The sequence below is a fragment of the Schistocerca piceifrons genome, chromosome 2 (genome assembly GCF_021461385.2).
Source record: "Schistocerca piceifrons isolate TAMUIC-IGC-003096 chromosome 2, iqSchPice1.1, whole genome shotgun sequence".
NCBI classification, from domain to species: domain Eukaryota; kingdom Metazoa; phylum Arthropoda; class Insecta; order Orthoptera; family Acrididae; genus Schistocerca; species Schistocerca piceifrons.
This window is the reverse complement of record NC_060139.1, coordinates 869,668,684-869,684,657: the sequence shown is the minus strand read 5'-3', so window position 1 is coordinate 869,684,657 and position 15,974 is coordinate 869,668,684. Positions and strand designations below refer to the sequence as shown.

At 41.6% G+C, this 15,974-nt stretch overlaps 1 protein-coding gene across 1 annotated transcript in view; it reads right to left on the bottom strand.

The window, feature by feature from the left end:
- The window catches only part of LOC124776279 (long-chain-fatty-acid--CoA ligase 1), a 188,157-nt gene that overhangs the window by 116,881 nt on the left and 55,302 nt on the right, over positions 1 to 15,974 (bottom strand). Inside the window, exon 2 of the mRNA XM_047251182.1 lies at positions 10,920 to 11,008. Coding sequence (XP_047107138.1) covers positions 10,920 to 11,003 — 84 coding nt within the window. The 5' untranslated portion in view covers positions 11,004 to 11,008. The remainder of the gene's footprint in view (positions 1 to 10,919; positions 11,009 to 15,974) is intronic.

Genomic DNA, 15,974 nt, shown 5'->3' with positions numbered 1-15,974 from the left:
CAATCACACACATATATTCTGTCTATATCGTTTTACAATTCGGTTTTATCTTGTGATGTCTTTACTAGACGGTGAACGATTACATCATCTGCAAACAATGTTAGAGGGCTGCTCCGATTGCCTCTTAAGTCGTTCATATAGAATAATAATATAAGAGAACCTATAACACTTCCTCGCGGAACCCCAGACACCATTACTGGACACCATTACTGTTTTATTAGATGACTCCCCGCAATTACTACGGCACATAATTTGATAAGAAGCTGCTTCCTGAGGAACTGTGTCAAAAGCCTTCTGGATGCCGATAAATACATATGGACGTAACATCAATTACACCCCATCAAGTACCATGCAGTATGCTGTGTCGCAGATGAAGGAATGTCCCGGCCATAACACTACGTAAATCACTATTTAGACACAGTGCGAGAAAGCTTAATGAGATGGCCAGAAGGATTTTGGACGCCACTCCTCTCCAATTAGAGTGGCTTTATACCTTTTCCCTCGCCGTGACACATAACCTAAACACTTGGCGCTTTTTACTGAGACGCCGGGGCAGCCGTTACTGGCAGGCGGTTTAGGTAAGCTTTATGAAATGCAGTCTAGGTGAGCCCCAGAAATATCTCCAGGGAGAGCGTGGATGTGCAACTAAGTGATGAAACCAGAAAACAAACTGGAGACAATCAAAATATTATTTTTAGTTGTTTTCCAAAGCGCTGGCCACATCGCCGCCCAATAATATATATTTATCGCCCTGCTTCTGGTCCAAAGATACACGGCGGCCGCGGTGGCCAACACAAATAACGGACGCCTCAGCGCAATATATGCTTCGGAGAGCGGAGCATTCGCGGCGGCAGGCCTCATCATCTCTCATCACATCACAGCACATCTCGGCCAGCTAAATTTCTCGCTGCCACATCTGCACTGCAGCCAGCACATAAGCGTACCGCAGACTGCAGCGTTGACACACGTCTCTGGCGCGAACCTCTCTTGGCAGGAAATACAATTTATAGACATTCCAAACTCTAATGCCTTCGACAACTGCCTGAGAATAACACCTGTTTAGCGTCTTTTACACGAACCACCTCCGTTGGCAGGAAATACAGTTTGCAGACGTTCCAAACTCGAGTGCCTTCGACAGTTGTCTGAAAATGACGCACTTTTAGTGCCTTGTGCAGCTAAAAACAGACACACTTAACTTCTGGTGATATATTCCGTCTTATGTTGAGTGGACGGATCGTTACTAAGTACCTACACTCACATTTTAACTTATTTGGCCTAAGGAAACAGTGAACTTTAACTAGGGAACCAAAATTGTTGTCGAATGTACCACAAAGAGAACTGCAGATAAAAAATAATACAATCGTATTTGTGGAGAAAGTGAGAAGATAGAGATGTATGGAAACACCGCGACAAATGTATGCTTGAATAAAAATGCAGATGCTAGCCCAGCCTGCAGGTTGCGCTGTTGTATTTCACCACGAACACCAACTTGTGATGTCCTTGATACGGTGCAAGTGTCAGTCGTGGTCGGAACATTATTCTGTGTAGTTGTGAGTGCAGGCTGTCTGAGCTGAGTGAAGTCGAAACGTGTGCAATTTGTTGGTGCTCGTATGGTGACTGCTTCCGTAACCAAGGTAGTCAAAGTGTTTGGTGTTTCAAGAGGCACCTTATCGAAGATGTATACCGCATACAGGGAGAGCGGAAAAACACAACATCCGCTAAGTCACAACACGGACGAAAAGTGTGTGTGCTGAGTGACAGTCATAAACTCAGTCTCACATTATCACTGCTACTCACCCACCTCTTCTTTCTACTTGTCTTTATTCCTACCTCACTGGCACTAACTCCTTCACTCTTTTCCTAGCACTGTTCTGATTCTGTCAACTATGTTCCACTGCATCTGTGTCCTTCTCTTCCCTCACACTGCCATTGTCTCCTTTGTTCTTTCTGTACCACAACGACTGTCTACTATCTTCCAGTATTTATTACTTTTCTCCACCGGCACTGTCTTCTCCTCTCTCAACATAAAATAGTGCGAATGTGTAGGCATGACAAAATTTTTGGAAATTTTTTTGAATGTACTGAGGATGGTAGAATGAGACAGCTAGTTCCCCACTTCTCAGTCACAGTCTTTTAAATGAGAGCATATTCGCCTTTTTTTGTACTCCAATAGGAACATTTTTTCGCTGGCTTCCTTCTTTTCCCTGCTACAGCAGGGTGTGTCATTCGTACGAAATAACTTGATGCCGCAATAGAATTTTGATAGTTTCCTTATGTGAACTTGAAATAACGGAAAACTAATTTCACACCCCAGACCAAGTGTTTCGGTGCAACAACATGCAGGTCCCAAAACCCTTCCGATGATAAGGGAAGCACTTTACAGCATATTTCTCCTTACTAAGTCACTTCATAAACCACGTTTTCGCCACACACGGATGTTAACGTGCTTATTTTACATGTACAAGTTGGATAACTTGTAGCCTCTGTCTTTCGGAAACGGATAAAGATATCACGAAAACTTTCAAGGCTGTTCGAGATCACGAGCTTAGGAATACATCGTAAGAGTTTTAGCAATTTGCTGTGCATAGCCGTTTTGGAATCTGCGGCTCGGTTTTGGTGCGCAGAAACCATGTTTTTGGGGTGTTTCTCGATAACTAATAAAGATTTTTGGAAACAGGAAGACAGGACTCCTAGATAAATGCCTAGAGACTATACTATTAAAATTTGGGCAATTTGGTGCTATTACTGAATTACATATTCCCTCCTGACGACGGAAAAATTGTGAAAAACGCTTTTATCGAGTTTTCTCAGGAACAGCCAATGAACAAATCGTGCCTCCGCAAGCCCCTAAATGTGCACCGTAGACCACATCTCACGAAAAAGAACCAACCGATTTGCTCTATTTGCCTAAGCTGGAGGATGTGTGTAATAGTGGAACTTTCACACTGTGCTATAGGAAAGTTACAGTAAGACGATCGTTCTGTTGGGTGTGCAAATGGTCCCTAGCCCAAAGATTATCTAAAACGTTTTACCCTATCTGTTTACCACCAACAGAATCCGAGGTATGACCTCCGCAAAAATCTTGTTTTTATGTGCGTCATTTTGGGACATATTGGTAGCGCAAACAGCCGCATGCGTACCTAAACCTGAACAGCTGAACACATGTTCTGTACCATGAAACCAGTCTGCTCTACTGCAATGTCTTAGCTTGACGTATTTTGAGAGATGGTGGCATGGACGAAAACAAGAAAAACGGGTACAGTAAACATGGGCTCTAAAGTGGATACCGTAAAAGCTATGAGCACTTTTTCATCTTCGCTACTGTGAAACATCCCTTCTACTGAAGAAGTGCTCATAGCTCTTAACATATGCATTTTAGGGCCCATGTTACTAAACTTTTCTGCTTCTTATGATCGTTCCTGTCGTGTCTCTGAATAGTGACCATTCCTGCTGGGACACCCTGTATAGGAGAAATAAATGGAGGGAGAGGGAGACTTTCTTTTATTTCTTTATAGAGGTTCAAAAGAGTCAGTGAGAGCCACTGTTGCTTTGAACGGTATTTAAAATCTCGGTTCCCAAAGAAAACATTTTACAGTCAGAAGTGGCACTGCCTTTTATGTCTTTTGAAGCAGTTCTAGAAAGGCCGCCCTGGGATGTTAAGTTATCAGGCACTGACACGTCTGCTAACGGTGAACTTAACCTGATACGTCTGTCCCTGTGGGCGGTAGCGTTCAGATTTCTACACCTCAAAAACTCTTTCGATTTGAACTTCTGTTCCTCAAAACTGAAGGGAAATTCTACTAGACGGACTAAGTAGGATAAGCAGACCAGAACAATGGCAAGACGTATTAAACTAAACAGTCATAATGCAAAAGCTATGAACAAAAGTAACTTTCTCGTCATGTGTCACTGCCAAATTCGAATTTCACCGCACATAGAAAGAACTGCTACAGTTATAGTACAGAAAGCAACTGAAAGAAATATGCAATGAGACAAATAGAAATGATACTTTTATTCAAAGACAATAATTACACGGAAGCCACCGCGATTCATGATGCCCTCCTACATAATACACACGGCAAGACATGGCTCTTTATACCTTCGTCAATAACTAACTTACGACAAATATATATCGGTTCTGGCTGCCTTTTAAACGACTGATGACAGGGTCGACCCAGTCAGGTTTAACGCAAACTAATGTAGAGTGTTTTTTCGATTAGTATTTCAAAGCATTTATTTCAAAGCAATAATAATCAGGATACCCATAAAGACTTTGAAAGTGTTTCTAATTTAGAAACAAAAGATACAGACAACAGTTGTTAAATGAACGAAGCGATTTCCGTCGCAAAGATTTTTTCCAAGTATTTTCTGCTTTTTTATGGAGTCTTTTCTCCTTGTTTTGTGGTTTTATTTGCTGAGATTCCTTTTTCTGTCGGCTCGCAGTTGTCTAAAAGTAAGATGTTGTAACGGGTGTTTTATTCTGGCTATTTGCTGTGCCTTGCGACAGCCAACACTATTCTGCTACTCGCGTATGGAGTCTGCAGGCAGACATCATCTATCCCGATAGTAGTGCACATAAAGCTTACCCGCGCTAGTAATTTTTCACGAGTTTTCACTTTGAGAAGGTTTACTCTCACAGTATGTTTTATATTGTGAATATTTTATCTTAAACTGCGATGTAAGAATGACGAAATTAATGCTATAAATTTACTTTACTTCACGTCACAAATTTTTATGTCGTCAGACTACCGGTTTCGGTCTATAATGACGATCTTCAGATCTGTTTTATAAAATCATGTTTTGAACAGTAGTGCTACTGACAAGATGACGCTTGTGCATACCATTATGTACATATGTCTGACGATACTGGCGCTTATTTTATCTTTAGCTTTTCACGATGCTATTATGGCTCCAGTATATTGGGACATTTTTTACAAAACAGATCTGAAGATGGTCATTATAGACCGAAAACGGTAGTCTGATGACGTAAAAATGTGTGTCCATAGATGTGAAGTAAAGGAATTTATTGTATTTTCGGGTCACTGTTCAATTCGCGACCAAGTTGCAGCTTATGAAACTTCATGCTGTTTCGGGGTTCATGCTGTTTCGTAGTTAAGCGCAGGGCTCAGTTCCAACAATCACAGCACAAATGCGTAGACATCGTGACCGCTCTCCGGGCCTGATCAGTCGGAGAGTTACTGTGTGACGCATACAAATACGTACAGATGTAAATAGAAGTTAGTTCATTTTGTAATTTGACAGTCGCTCCCATTAGCTACCGCGCCGTGGGTCAACTTCGTTTGCGCGAGTAATATGTGACCTGAGGCTGAAATATATAACAAAAAATTACAAGAGTCTCTCTGTGCTTCCCTGCGACAGTGTTCCTAGTAGAAATAGCTTGGAATCCGTTGTTTGATAAGCAAATATATAATTACATATTTCAGTACTGTCTTCCACAGATTGATTGCGTATTATTTCGCGATGAAACCTACGTATGTCCACAGTAGCAAATCATCCGAGCCTCGAATTGGATATGAGTCAACGCATCGTCCTCCTCCGGTACTCTGGATGTGTTTGTGGAGCAGAGAGAGAGACACATCCTCGTGCCGAGTCAAGCGCTCCCTGATGAATGGCGCGCTTCACTGCACGAGATGATGGAGCACGAAACACGAGAACTCAACCAAAACAGTGTCCGAACCGCGTCCTCTATTTCGAGCTTCACTTAAGCGTGCTATGTTAATCCAACGACCAGGAATGTAAGCGAACATGCACCCGACTGAGTGCGTTTTTAGTCTTCCTGGCTGGGACCCGGACACGGTGCTCTTTCCTTCTCCCCGAGTTTGCGTCACGCTAGCCAGTCGCAGTATACGTCTTTGGGGCAGGGTAATTGTACACACCTGGATGTTGCGCCGCATCGTGCACCATAATGAAAGCACACACCAAACAATTTACTCATTAGAAGCTTACGTGTTATTTCTATCATGTTCATGAAATGGTCTAGGAACAGTCTTGGTGCACTTGTTAACAACGTTACATTATACGGGGCGTGGCTATAAAATAACGGGACTATTGCTGTACAATATTTTATTTAAAAAATACACACATTTAGTTATTGTCACCCTCAATATACTCCTCTATCCCTACAACGCGAATTTTCCATTTATGGAAAGAGTGCTGGTAGTCTTCCTCTGTGAGCTCCTTGTCGCGTGCCGCTTTTTCTTTTACTGCTTTAGCGGACTGAAGTCTTGTCACTTTTAATGCAGATTTGACCTTGGGAAATAGACAAAAGTCATATGGTGCTAGGTCAGGCGTATAAGTTGGGTGGTCTAATAACGGGAAGCTGTACTTCGCTTCAAACCTCTTAGCAGACAACGTGATATGAGCCGGAGCGTTGTTTTGATGCAGAACTCTTGACTTGTTCTTCCACAGCTCGGGTCGTTTTTTTCTTATTTTCTCACGGAGTTGAGAAAATACCTCAAGTAGTATCGCTGATTAATAGTTTGACTTTCAGGAACTCAGTGAAGACACACAATTCCCTGAATATCGAAACAAAAGACAACCATCATTGCTTTGTATCTTGATTTGCTCATTCGAGCTTTATTCGCTATCGGTGAAGCTGCGTCCTTCCAATGTGTGGATTGACGCTAAGTTTTTGAATCATAAGCGAAAACCCAAGATTCGTGACACGTTAACGTTTTTGCCAAAAAATTAGGATCATTTTCAACGGTATTTAAATTGTCAGTAAAAACATATTCTCGAGCTGCTTTCTGTTCGATCGTGAGAATTGTCGGCACCAGTTTCGTACACAGTTTCTCATGTTAAATTGGCTATGTAAAATTTGCCTTACGCATTCTTTGTCAATTCGTACAGTTTTAGCAATCCATCGAATATTCAACCGATAGTCAGATCGAATCAGATTACCAATTTTTTCGATATTGTCATCTGTTTTCTGACGTTGAAAGACGTCCCGCGTGCGAGTTATCTCAAACTCTTCTCGGCCATCTTGGAAACTTGTGTACGTGATAATCAGTATTCGCCACACACTTCTGTTAGCAAAGGACTAGTTTCAATAGCAATTTTTCCAAGCTTAATGAGAAATTGTTTCGAATGAGAAACAGCCTTCAGCTGAATTAAATTAAGTTTATTTTAAATCTTGACCACGGTTTCTGCTTTAATAATATAGCCTCCTTCAGAAATCCTGGTTTCATAAGGAATGAAGGCAGCTTATAGGTATATGGACACGTCTTTAAACATTATGAAAACAGAACTTCCGAAGAAGGCTATATTATTATAGCCGAAACACTGGCCAAGGTTTAAAATAAACATAGTTTAGTGCAACTGTGGGCTGTTTTTTTTTGAGTCAATTTGTAATGGTTGCTGTTGTCGCTGCCATGATGAAAATAATGACTGAATGTGAAACTTCACAATTCGTTGCTCTATTATTACTCTTATCATTTTTCCGGCAAAACAAAATAACAGCTTTTACAGAAACGAAGGCCATGCCCATTCTGATTTGTCTACAGACATCAGAGATGCCGCATTCGACCGAGAAGGGTTCACAGCTATTGGTCGTTCGTTTTTGACGCTTGCGTACTTACTCTTATAACGAATGTCCTGTTATTTTAGTCACAACTCGTGTACTTGCTGTCCCAGGATGGAATGTCATTCCGATGACGAACGCAGTTGCGATTTCAAGCTGAGAGTTTTGTACGCCAAAGTATTTCTCAGACACACCCCACTGCACACACGCAAATTTCTTGTGTACAGGTACTGCTATTTTCAATGACACTACAATTCCTTTTTTTAACAAAATTAACATTTGTTTTATGCTAATGGACGCGCGCGCCCTTTTTATACATATCCTTCGTTGTGGGTACCACGGTCACAAATGTGTTAAATGAATGCGGCATTTTTTCACTTAGAGTGTTAGTTAAAATTTTCCTTCCTTTCGCACTTAGTTCTGAATTTTTCAGCCATTATCCAGTGTTTATCTTTAATGTAGTGCTTTTTACTACAGCTGAACACTGGATAATGGCTTAAAAAAGCCGAAACAAAGTGTGAAAAGAAGAAAATGTTTAAATAAATAGTAAAGTTCAGTAGATCATTGGTAAGGAGATATTCCAAAATGTAGAACATGTCACGACAAAAAGTATTATACAGAAACACGAAGAGGAGAAGAAGCTAATCTTCCTTCAGTATTTTCTGAGCGAAATAGTCCTCACGGATGTGGAATGTCAAAATAAATAAATAAATAAATAAATAAATAAATAAATTGAAACACTTATTTAAAACATTTAAATATGTTACATATATCTAAATGTATAATAGACTAAGTTGCATACGATATTTTTTAGGCTGTTGTAAGCCATGCATCATCAAACAGAGAGCACTTAAAGACATTTGTTTACACTGATCACATTACTGCACTGACGATATGCATGTGGCAGAGTTTACGTAACGGTCACGTTATTTGATATTATCAAAAGTAGGTACACCAATTGTTTGTGCTAAGAGCTTTGTCAAAGAAGTTGCAGTTGGCAATCAACATGTCTTTTTGACTCCTTTTCAACTGAACTTTATTAGCAGCTAAACTTTTTGAAGTTGCTGGCAAGCTACTGAAAATGTGTATTCCTAAGTAAAAGACACCTTTTTGGACCAAAACCCAAAACATGTGGCTTTAAATTTTTTATGTAAATTATTTTGTTACTAGTATGGATCCCACAAACTGAACTGAACAGGTCGAAAAATGGATTATTATTTATGGCAAATACAACTAAGGACTAAATATTACTTTGGTGTACAAGTTCGTAACGTTTTCTCAGAAGTTTAATAAACACAACAGATACAAATAACAGAGACTTGAGTCATCAGTAATATATTCTCCTTTACTATTTCCATCAGTCTGCCGAGGCTGGGGTAACTTATCGATTTTGCGACAGTGAAAATTCTGTGGTTTTGAGGCGAAGAACTCGTCGTGCCAGGTACTGAGAGCACTTTCATCCGGAAAGGAAGCTCCTCTAAGGTTGTTCGGTAGAGAGCGGAAAAGGTGAAAATCTGTGCGCGCAAGATCAGTTGAGTAAGATGGGTGCAGAATGATCCACGTATAGTGTTTTTTGACAGTCTAGAAGAACGATGGCGGGCGTTATCGTGGAGTAGCATCACTTCACACAGTCTTACTGGTCGTTGTTCTTGGACTGGATCTGCAAGACGTCTCAGTTGTTGACAGCAGTGACGGTTACACCTCGGGAAAGCAATTCGCAGTATACCACACCGTCGCTGTTCCATCAGACGCATAACATTATCTTTCGTGGATGCTCAAAGGTCTTCGTACGGGCTGTTGCTGCTTTGTTTGGACTCAAACATTTCTTTTTTCCTTAGTTTAGTATAAAGACACGATTTATCGTCATCAGTCCGATACAGGATAGAAACAGTCAGTGTTGTTCACTAGCCAATTGATGAAGAGCAAGCAGTGATGCACATGTGGCTCAAAATGGTTCAAATGGCTCTAAGCACTATGGGACTTAATATCTTAGGTCATCAGTCCTCTAGAACTTAGAGCTATTTAAACCTAACTAACATAAGGACAAAATACACATTCATGTCCGAGGCAAGATTCGAAACTGCGACCGTAGCAGCAGCGCGGTTCTGGACGAAGCGCCTAGAACCGCTCGGCCACATCGGCCGGCTGCACTTGACCCCACTCGCTGATTTTTGTAATTTGGCTTAGAGAATGCGATTCCCATACATCCGATTTCTGAACCTTCCTCATTGCATGAAAACGTCGCACGATGGTAAATGACCACAGTTCATCACATTTGCCATTTCTCGAGTGCATTGACGTGGATTAATGCGTGTAAACGATCTGCATCAAACACCAAAGATCTCCCTGAACGTGGAGAGTCACTAATGTTAAAGCGATCCTCGTTAAAACGAGAAAACCATTTTCTTGCCACCCTATGTCCACTGGCATTATCCCCACACAGGACGCAAATATCTCTGGCTGCCTCGGCCTGTGTCACCCCTCTACTGAACTCTGACAGAAGAATGTCGGAAACGTTCCAATTTCATCACCTGCCACTCCACTTTCTAGTGTCCACAGCTCCACTCACTGTCGCCAAATAACAGGATGTAAATCCAAACAGCAACAGTTCACAACAAATAAAAAATTACAATCGATAAATAAACCAATAGCAACCGGAATACTAAAAAAAATCGCTTCGAACTTGTGCACCAGCCTAGGATATGGAGTATCAGCAGTTCCTATCTCCAGTTCCCTGAACGGGTCTCTAAACGAAGGTTCTGAGATCACGTCACAATCATTCGAATTACCCGCCTTTGTAATGGAAATTTTAGCACAAGTTAACCCATTCCGACGTTATGCAATGAAAGAACGTAAAGTATGATAGCTTTCCTTATTTTTGTATGACCTGTATCTGACACCATTTGCATTGCAAATAAAGACTTGTTTACCTGGTCCAGCAGTTATGCGGTATTCTCCTCGCTGTTGAATTTGTTATTACGTTTTAATCTCAAGAATTTAACGCAGTTAAGTTCTTCTCTCTGCTTGTAATATTTTAGAAAAATACTGCGGTAAACCTCGTACATATTCTGAATTGAATGGAGTGTGTCCTTCGAAGTTTCTTGACAAAGATTTGGCTGGGAACCATCAAGGACTTTGCTACCCTCTAAGAGGACATACAGGCACACTAAGACAAACAATGAAACGTTTTCTACCAAGAGTATTAAATAGAATATAGTATCAGCATTATTTTATACATTAATGTAAATAATTTCGTAATGAAAATAATTTCTTAATAATATTTCAGTAAATGGAATTAAACGAGTCAACGTGGACACTTGGAGCACTCCACTCAGATTACAGGTGCGAGTGCTGCTTATAAGAGCCGCTGCAGACTTACTTTGAGGATGTCTGACTGGCTACTGAGGTCGATGGGAATCTTCATGGGCTCCTGGAATGCGCAGCAGCCACTGGCAGGCGCCATCTTTCCTATAATTAATGGTGGTCAGTCTTAACAACACATTCACGGTGTGGAGCGGTTCTGCCAATATCTGTCCCCTTCCGTTTCGCAGGCGGCCGAGAAATTTGTTCTTATAACACGATATATTCCACTATTCACCGTTTACAAGAACTCACGTGATCATCGGTACGAGTTAAGTAAGAGTCACTTAAGCAACTGCTTTCTGCTGCTGAAGTTCCGAGTAAGATAAAATATCTTTAACTGCTACACTTCGCCATTGGAACTATATCAGCTTCGATGACAGAACTACCTACCATATACTGTATACATATCAAATCGTTGCACATGGAATTATGTAGCGAAACTTCACAAAACCTTAAGTCAGTTTAAATGAATCTTTACTAACAATGAAAATTTTCGCCGATGGAAGTGTAGTGATATGGAAAATGAAACGGCATTCGGGAGTCGCGTTTCTTTTTCTTTCCGCAGTGACTCAACCATTCTATCATTCAATTGCACCAATACCAGTTACAGATAATTCAGTTTATACTTTCGATTGTCAAGTAGTATGTACCCGTACTGTCTCTAATGATTATTATTTTCGTTTATGATGCGTAAGATTACATTTGATCCACGTACATATCTGAATGAAACTAACAGATCTTCAATAAAGATTTTTCGTAAGTTTGTGTTACGTCAGTTCTTAAATAATTTTACTCTTTTTGCTACTTTGAAGATCATTATTAGAAACAATAAAAGCTTCCAGCTACCTTTTATTTTCTAGTAGTCTATGTTAACATTAAAGAAGATTACAAAATTACACAGCAGTATAGGAACGTCGTATTCGCCGTCGAGCATTGTCAGCCGTTTTTTATCCTTTATTTTTTAATATTTTTGTACGCTTGAGTTAACATGAAATCGGGGCAGAAGTTCCGCATTACGTAAACGTGGAGTGAACAGTAAGAATCAATATCGCGATTACCGAGACTAACAACAGGTAATAAATAAGCATTACAGTATGTAGAAAAAAGACGTGGGATATGTAATGTTAATTATTGCTGTAATTATTGATTAATAACTTGGATATTAAATATGTTTGGACACTGCATTTTACGCACTCTGCAAGTTCATAATTTAACATCGAAGTTTAGAGGCAGATTATTATCGATCATTGACGTTTGAACGTCGAAAAAGAGATGAAATTATCGTTGCCAACGTCTACCATCCCTAATTGACAAATGTTGAACGTGTGCAGGCTCTTTTGGTCCACTGTGACCTCGTAATCTTTATGTATTAATACTGGCTGAGGTAATTAGTTTAGCAGGCACGTGAGGGAGTTCTTCCGGTGATGTAACAAAGCGAAGTGCTTTAAGTTAGCCAGTCTGAAAACCGGCCAATGGTTACGAAACAAAAAAACTTATGGAATCGAAGACGCTCAACTGTGGAACGTTGTTCGGAATGGCCGTCAGAGCTCGAAACAATAAACACTCGCCTCGAGAGTGCGCCATTCTACAGTAGCACACCTCAGCACCCCTGAAACACCGACCAAGCTCACTGGCACGATCCCATTTGGAACGGTGCTCGTGCCACTCAAGCGCCAAGGTGGAGAAGCTTCTGAGTGAAGAGGGTGGGGGGGGGGGGGAGGAGGCGGGAGGGGGAAAGGTGGCAGGTGTGCGGCGTCTGTGTCACACTTGCGCCAGCGCCAAGCTGCGGACCAAGGTTAACAATGGGGGCTCTGCAAATACCAGACTGCCGCCGATGACCACCACGCGGTGCCGGACGCACTTGCCAATTTATAAAGAAGACATCAGTGGTGGTAGTCGGACGGGGGGGGGGGAGTCTACCATGATGTGTGTGACAAGAGGAGGTGACGACGTTCGGATCACGGTTTTAGTTCAGACTTCATGCACTTCAGTAGCCAATTAGGAAAACCTAATGTGCAAGTAGTAAGGCGTGCCACTTAGGCGATTACGAGAAAATGGCAAGAAAAGTTGTACGTATCGGTGATGTACTGGTGCACGCGATGGCCGCGGTCATGTGGTTAGCGTTCAAGTTCAGTGATAGATGGATCTTTTTTTCTTTAAATTTGTATTTTTTGCAACACTAGTCATATTATTTCATTCATATCACACTTGAAAGGTAATATGATGAAGACACGTGCATTTCCATTACCTTTTCTGAATTTCCAAACTTTTTAGATCGCTTGCTAATATTTATTATCACAACAAATACTGAATTTACAATGGTCGACTAGTAAACGATCAAATGGATAAAGTTTTCCTGAAAATGCATGCCTGTCAGATTTCTGAAATCCCTTATGCCTGCAGTTGGGTTAGGTACCGAGAACAGCTTTCCACCTACACGCTACGATCTGCACGTACAGGTTTCAAGGATGAGGGGCTGGCCTGGAAAGCCGAAGTCGAACGTCGACAAATAAAGGTGTAAATAACTTTATTCAATAATAAAATGAGTTACAACATGCCAGAATGTGATGGTCATTTACGATTAATCGTCGGATGTGCTTTCGATGTTACAAGTTGCAGGCTGGAATGTTTCATATAGACATGGGAAACATAAATTAAAACGGTATCTACTATATCGAATGAATGCAATTTTCCCCGCACGCACAAGGAATCTTCACAGCTAAGGAAAACCAAAGCTCGCTGACATTTAGAAATATTTCTCTTTCTTCTGATAATATGGATGCAAACCAAGCGTAACGCAACATTTTCGTAAATATCGGTGACAAAAACTGGTGATGTACGATTAAATGTATGTTAATAGAATCTTCACGAGGAGTAATTTCTCGTTCGTAGTCAATCAAAAATGAATAGTTTTGAAGGCGTTGATTAAAGTTTCTAACTTGCCTGTAGAAATAAAAGTCGCATAATATTTATTGTAATAACAAAAATTAGTAAACAGTGAAATAACACTGTAAATTCAATAAATGTTCACGCAAATACATGTGTCTTTTCATCATATTACGTTTCGGATCAGATATACATGAAATAATATGACTAATGTTGACGAAATATAAGTTAAGAAAAAAAGCCAACAAGAGCAGGGCTTGGTCCAGCGATCCACTGAATATGGAGCTAGAACGCTAACCACCTCCACCACCACCTCGTGCTCAGAATCGCAACGCGCCGGTATACATAACTGACACGTAAGACTTGTCTTGCGATTTTCTCGAGATCGCGTAAGATCTGTGATCCGAACATCGGGGCCTCCTCTTGTGAGGACATCCTTGGGACATATCCCAGATACTTAGCCGTCTCTTACTACCAAAAAAGTATGACTTGGCAATAGGTGAAAGAACTGCTAGGTGGTAGCCTTTAAATCGGCCGCGGTCCGTTAGTATACGTCGGACCCGCGTGTCGCCACTGTCAGTGATTGCAGACCGAGCGCCACCACACGGCAGGTCTAGAGAGACTTATTAGCACTCGCCCCAGTTGTACAGCCGACGTTCATACAGGGTGTTTCAAAAATGACCGGTATATTTGAAACGGCAATAAAAACTAAACGAGCAGCGATAGAAATACACCGTTTGTTGCAATATGCTTGGGACAACAGTACATTTTCAGGCAGACAAACTTTCGAAATTACAGTAGTTACAATTTTCAACAACAGATGGCGCTGCGGTCTGGGAAACGCTATAGTACGATATTTTCCACATATCCAACATGCGTAGCAATAATATGGCGTAGTCTCTGCATGAAATTACCCGAAACCTTTGCCAACGTGTCTGGCGGAATGGCTTCACATGCAGATGAGATGTACTGCTTCAGCTGTTCAATTGTTTCTGGATTCTGGCGGTACACCTGGTCTTTCAAGTGTCCCCACAGAAAGAAGTCACAGGGGTTCATGTCTGGCGAATAGGGAGGCCAATCCACGCCGCCTCCTGTATGTTTCGGATAGCCCAAAGCAATCACACGATCATCGAAATATTCATTCAGGAAGTTAAAGACGTCGGCCGTGCGATGTGGCCGGGCACCATCTGGCATAAACCACGAGGTGTTCGCAGTGTCGTCTAAGGCAGTTTGTACCGCCACAAATTCACGAAGAATGTCCAGATAGCGTGATGCAGTAATCGTTTCGGATCTGAAAAATGGGCCAATGATTCCTTTGGAAGAAATGGCGGCCCAGACCAGTACTTTCTGAGGATGCAGGGACGATGGGACTGCAACATGGGGCTTTTCGGTTCCCCATATGCGCCAGTTTTGTTTATTGACGAAGCCGTCCAGGTACAAATAAGCATCAGTAAACCAAATGCTGCCCACATGCATATCGCCGTCATCAATCCTGTGCACTATATCGTTAGCGAATGTCTCTCGTGCAGCAATGGTAGCGGCGCTGAGGGGTTGCCGCGTTTGTATTTTGTATGGATAGAGGTGTAAACTCTGGCGCATGAGACGATACGTGGACGTTGGCGTCATTTGGACCGCAGCTGCAACACGGCGAACGGAAACCCGAGGCCGCTGTTGGATCACCTGCTGCACTAGCTGCGCATTGCCCTCTGTGGTTGCCGTACGCGGTCGCCCTACCTTTCCAGCACGTTCATCCGTCACGTTCCCAGTCTGTTGAAATTTTTCAAACAGATCCTTTATTGTATCGCTTTTCGGTCCTTTGGTTACATTAAACCTCCGTTGAAAACCTCGTCTTGTTGCAACAACACTGTGTTCTAGGCGGTGGAATTCCAACACCAGAAAAATCCTCTGTTCTAAGGAATAAACCATGTTGTCTACAGCACACTTGCACGTTGTGAACAGCACACGCTTACAGCAGAAAGACGACGTACAGAATGGCGCACCCACAGACTGCGTTGTCTTCTTATCTTTCACATCACTTGCAGCGCCATCTGTTGTTGGAAATTGTAACTACTGTAATTTCGAAAGTTTGTCCGCCTGAAAATGTACTGTTGTCCCAAGCATATTGCAACAAACGGTATATTTCTATCGCTGCTCGTTTAGTTTTTATTGCCGTTTCAAATATACC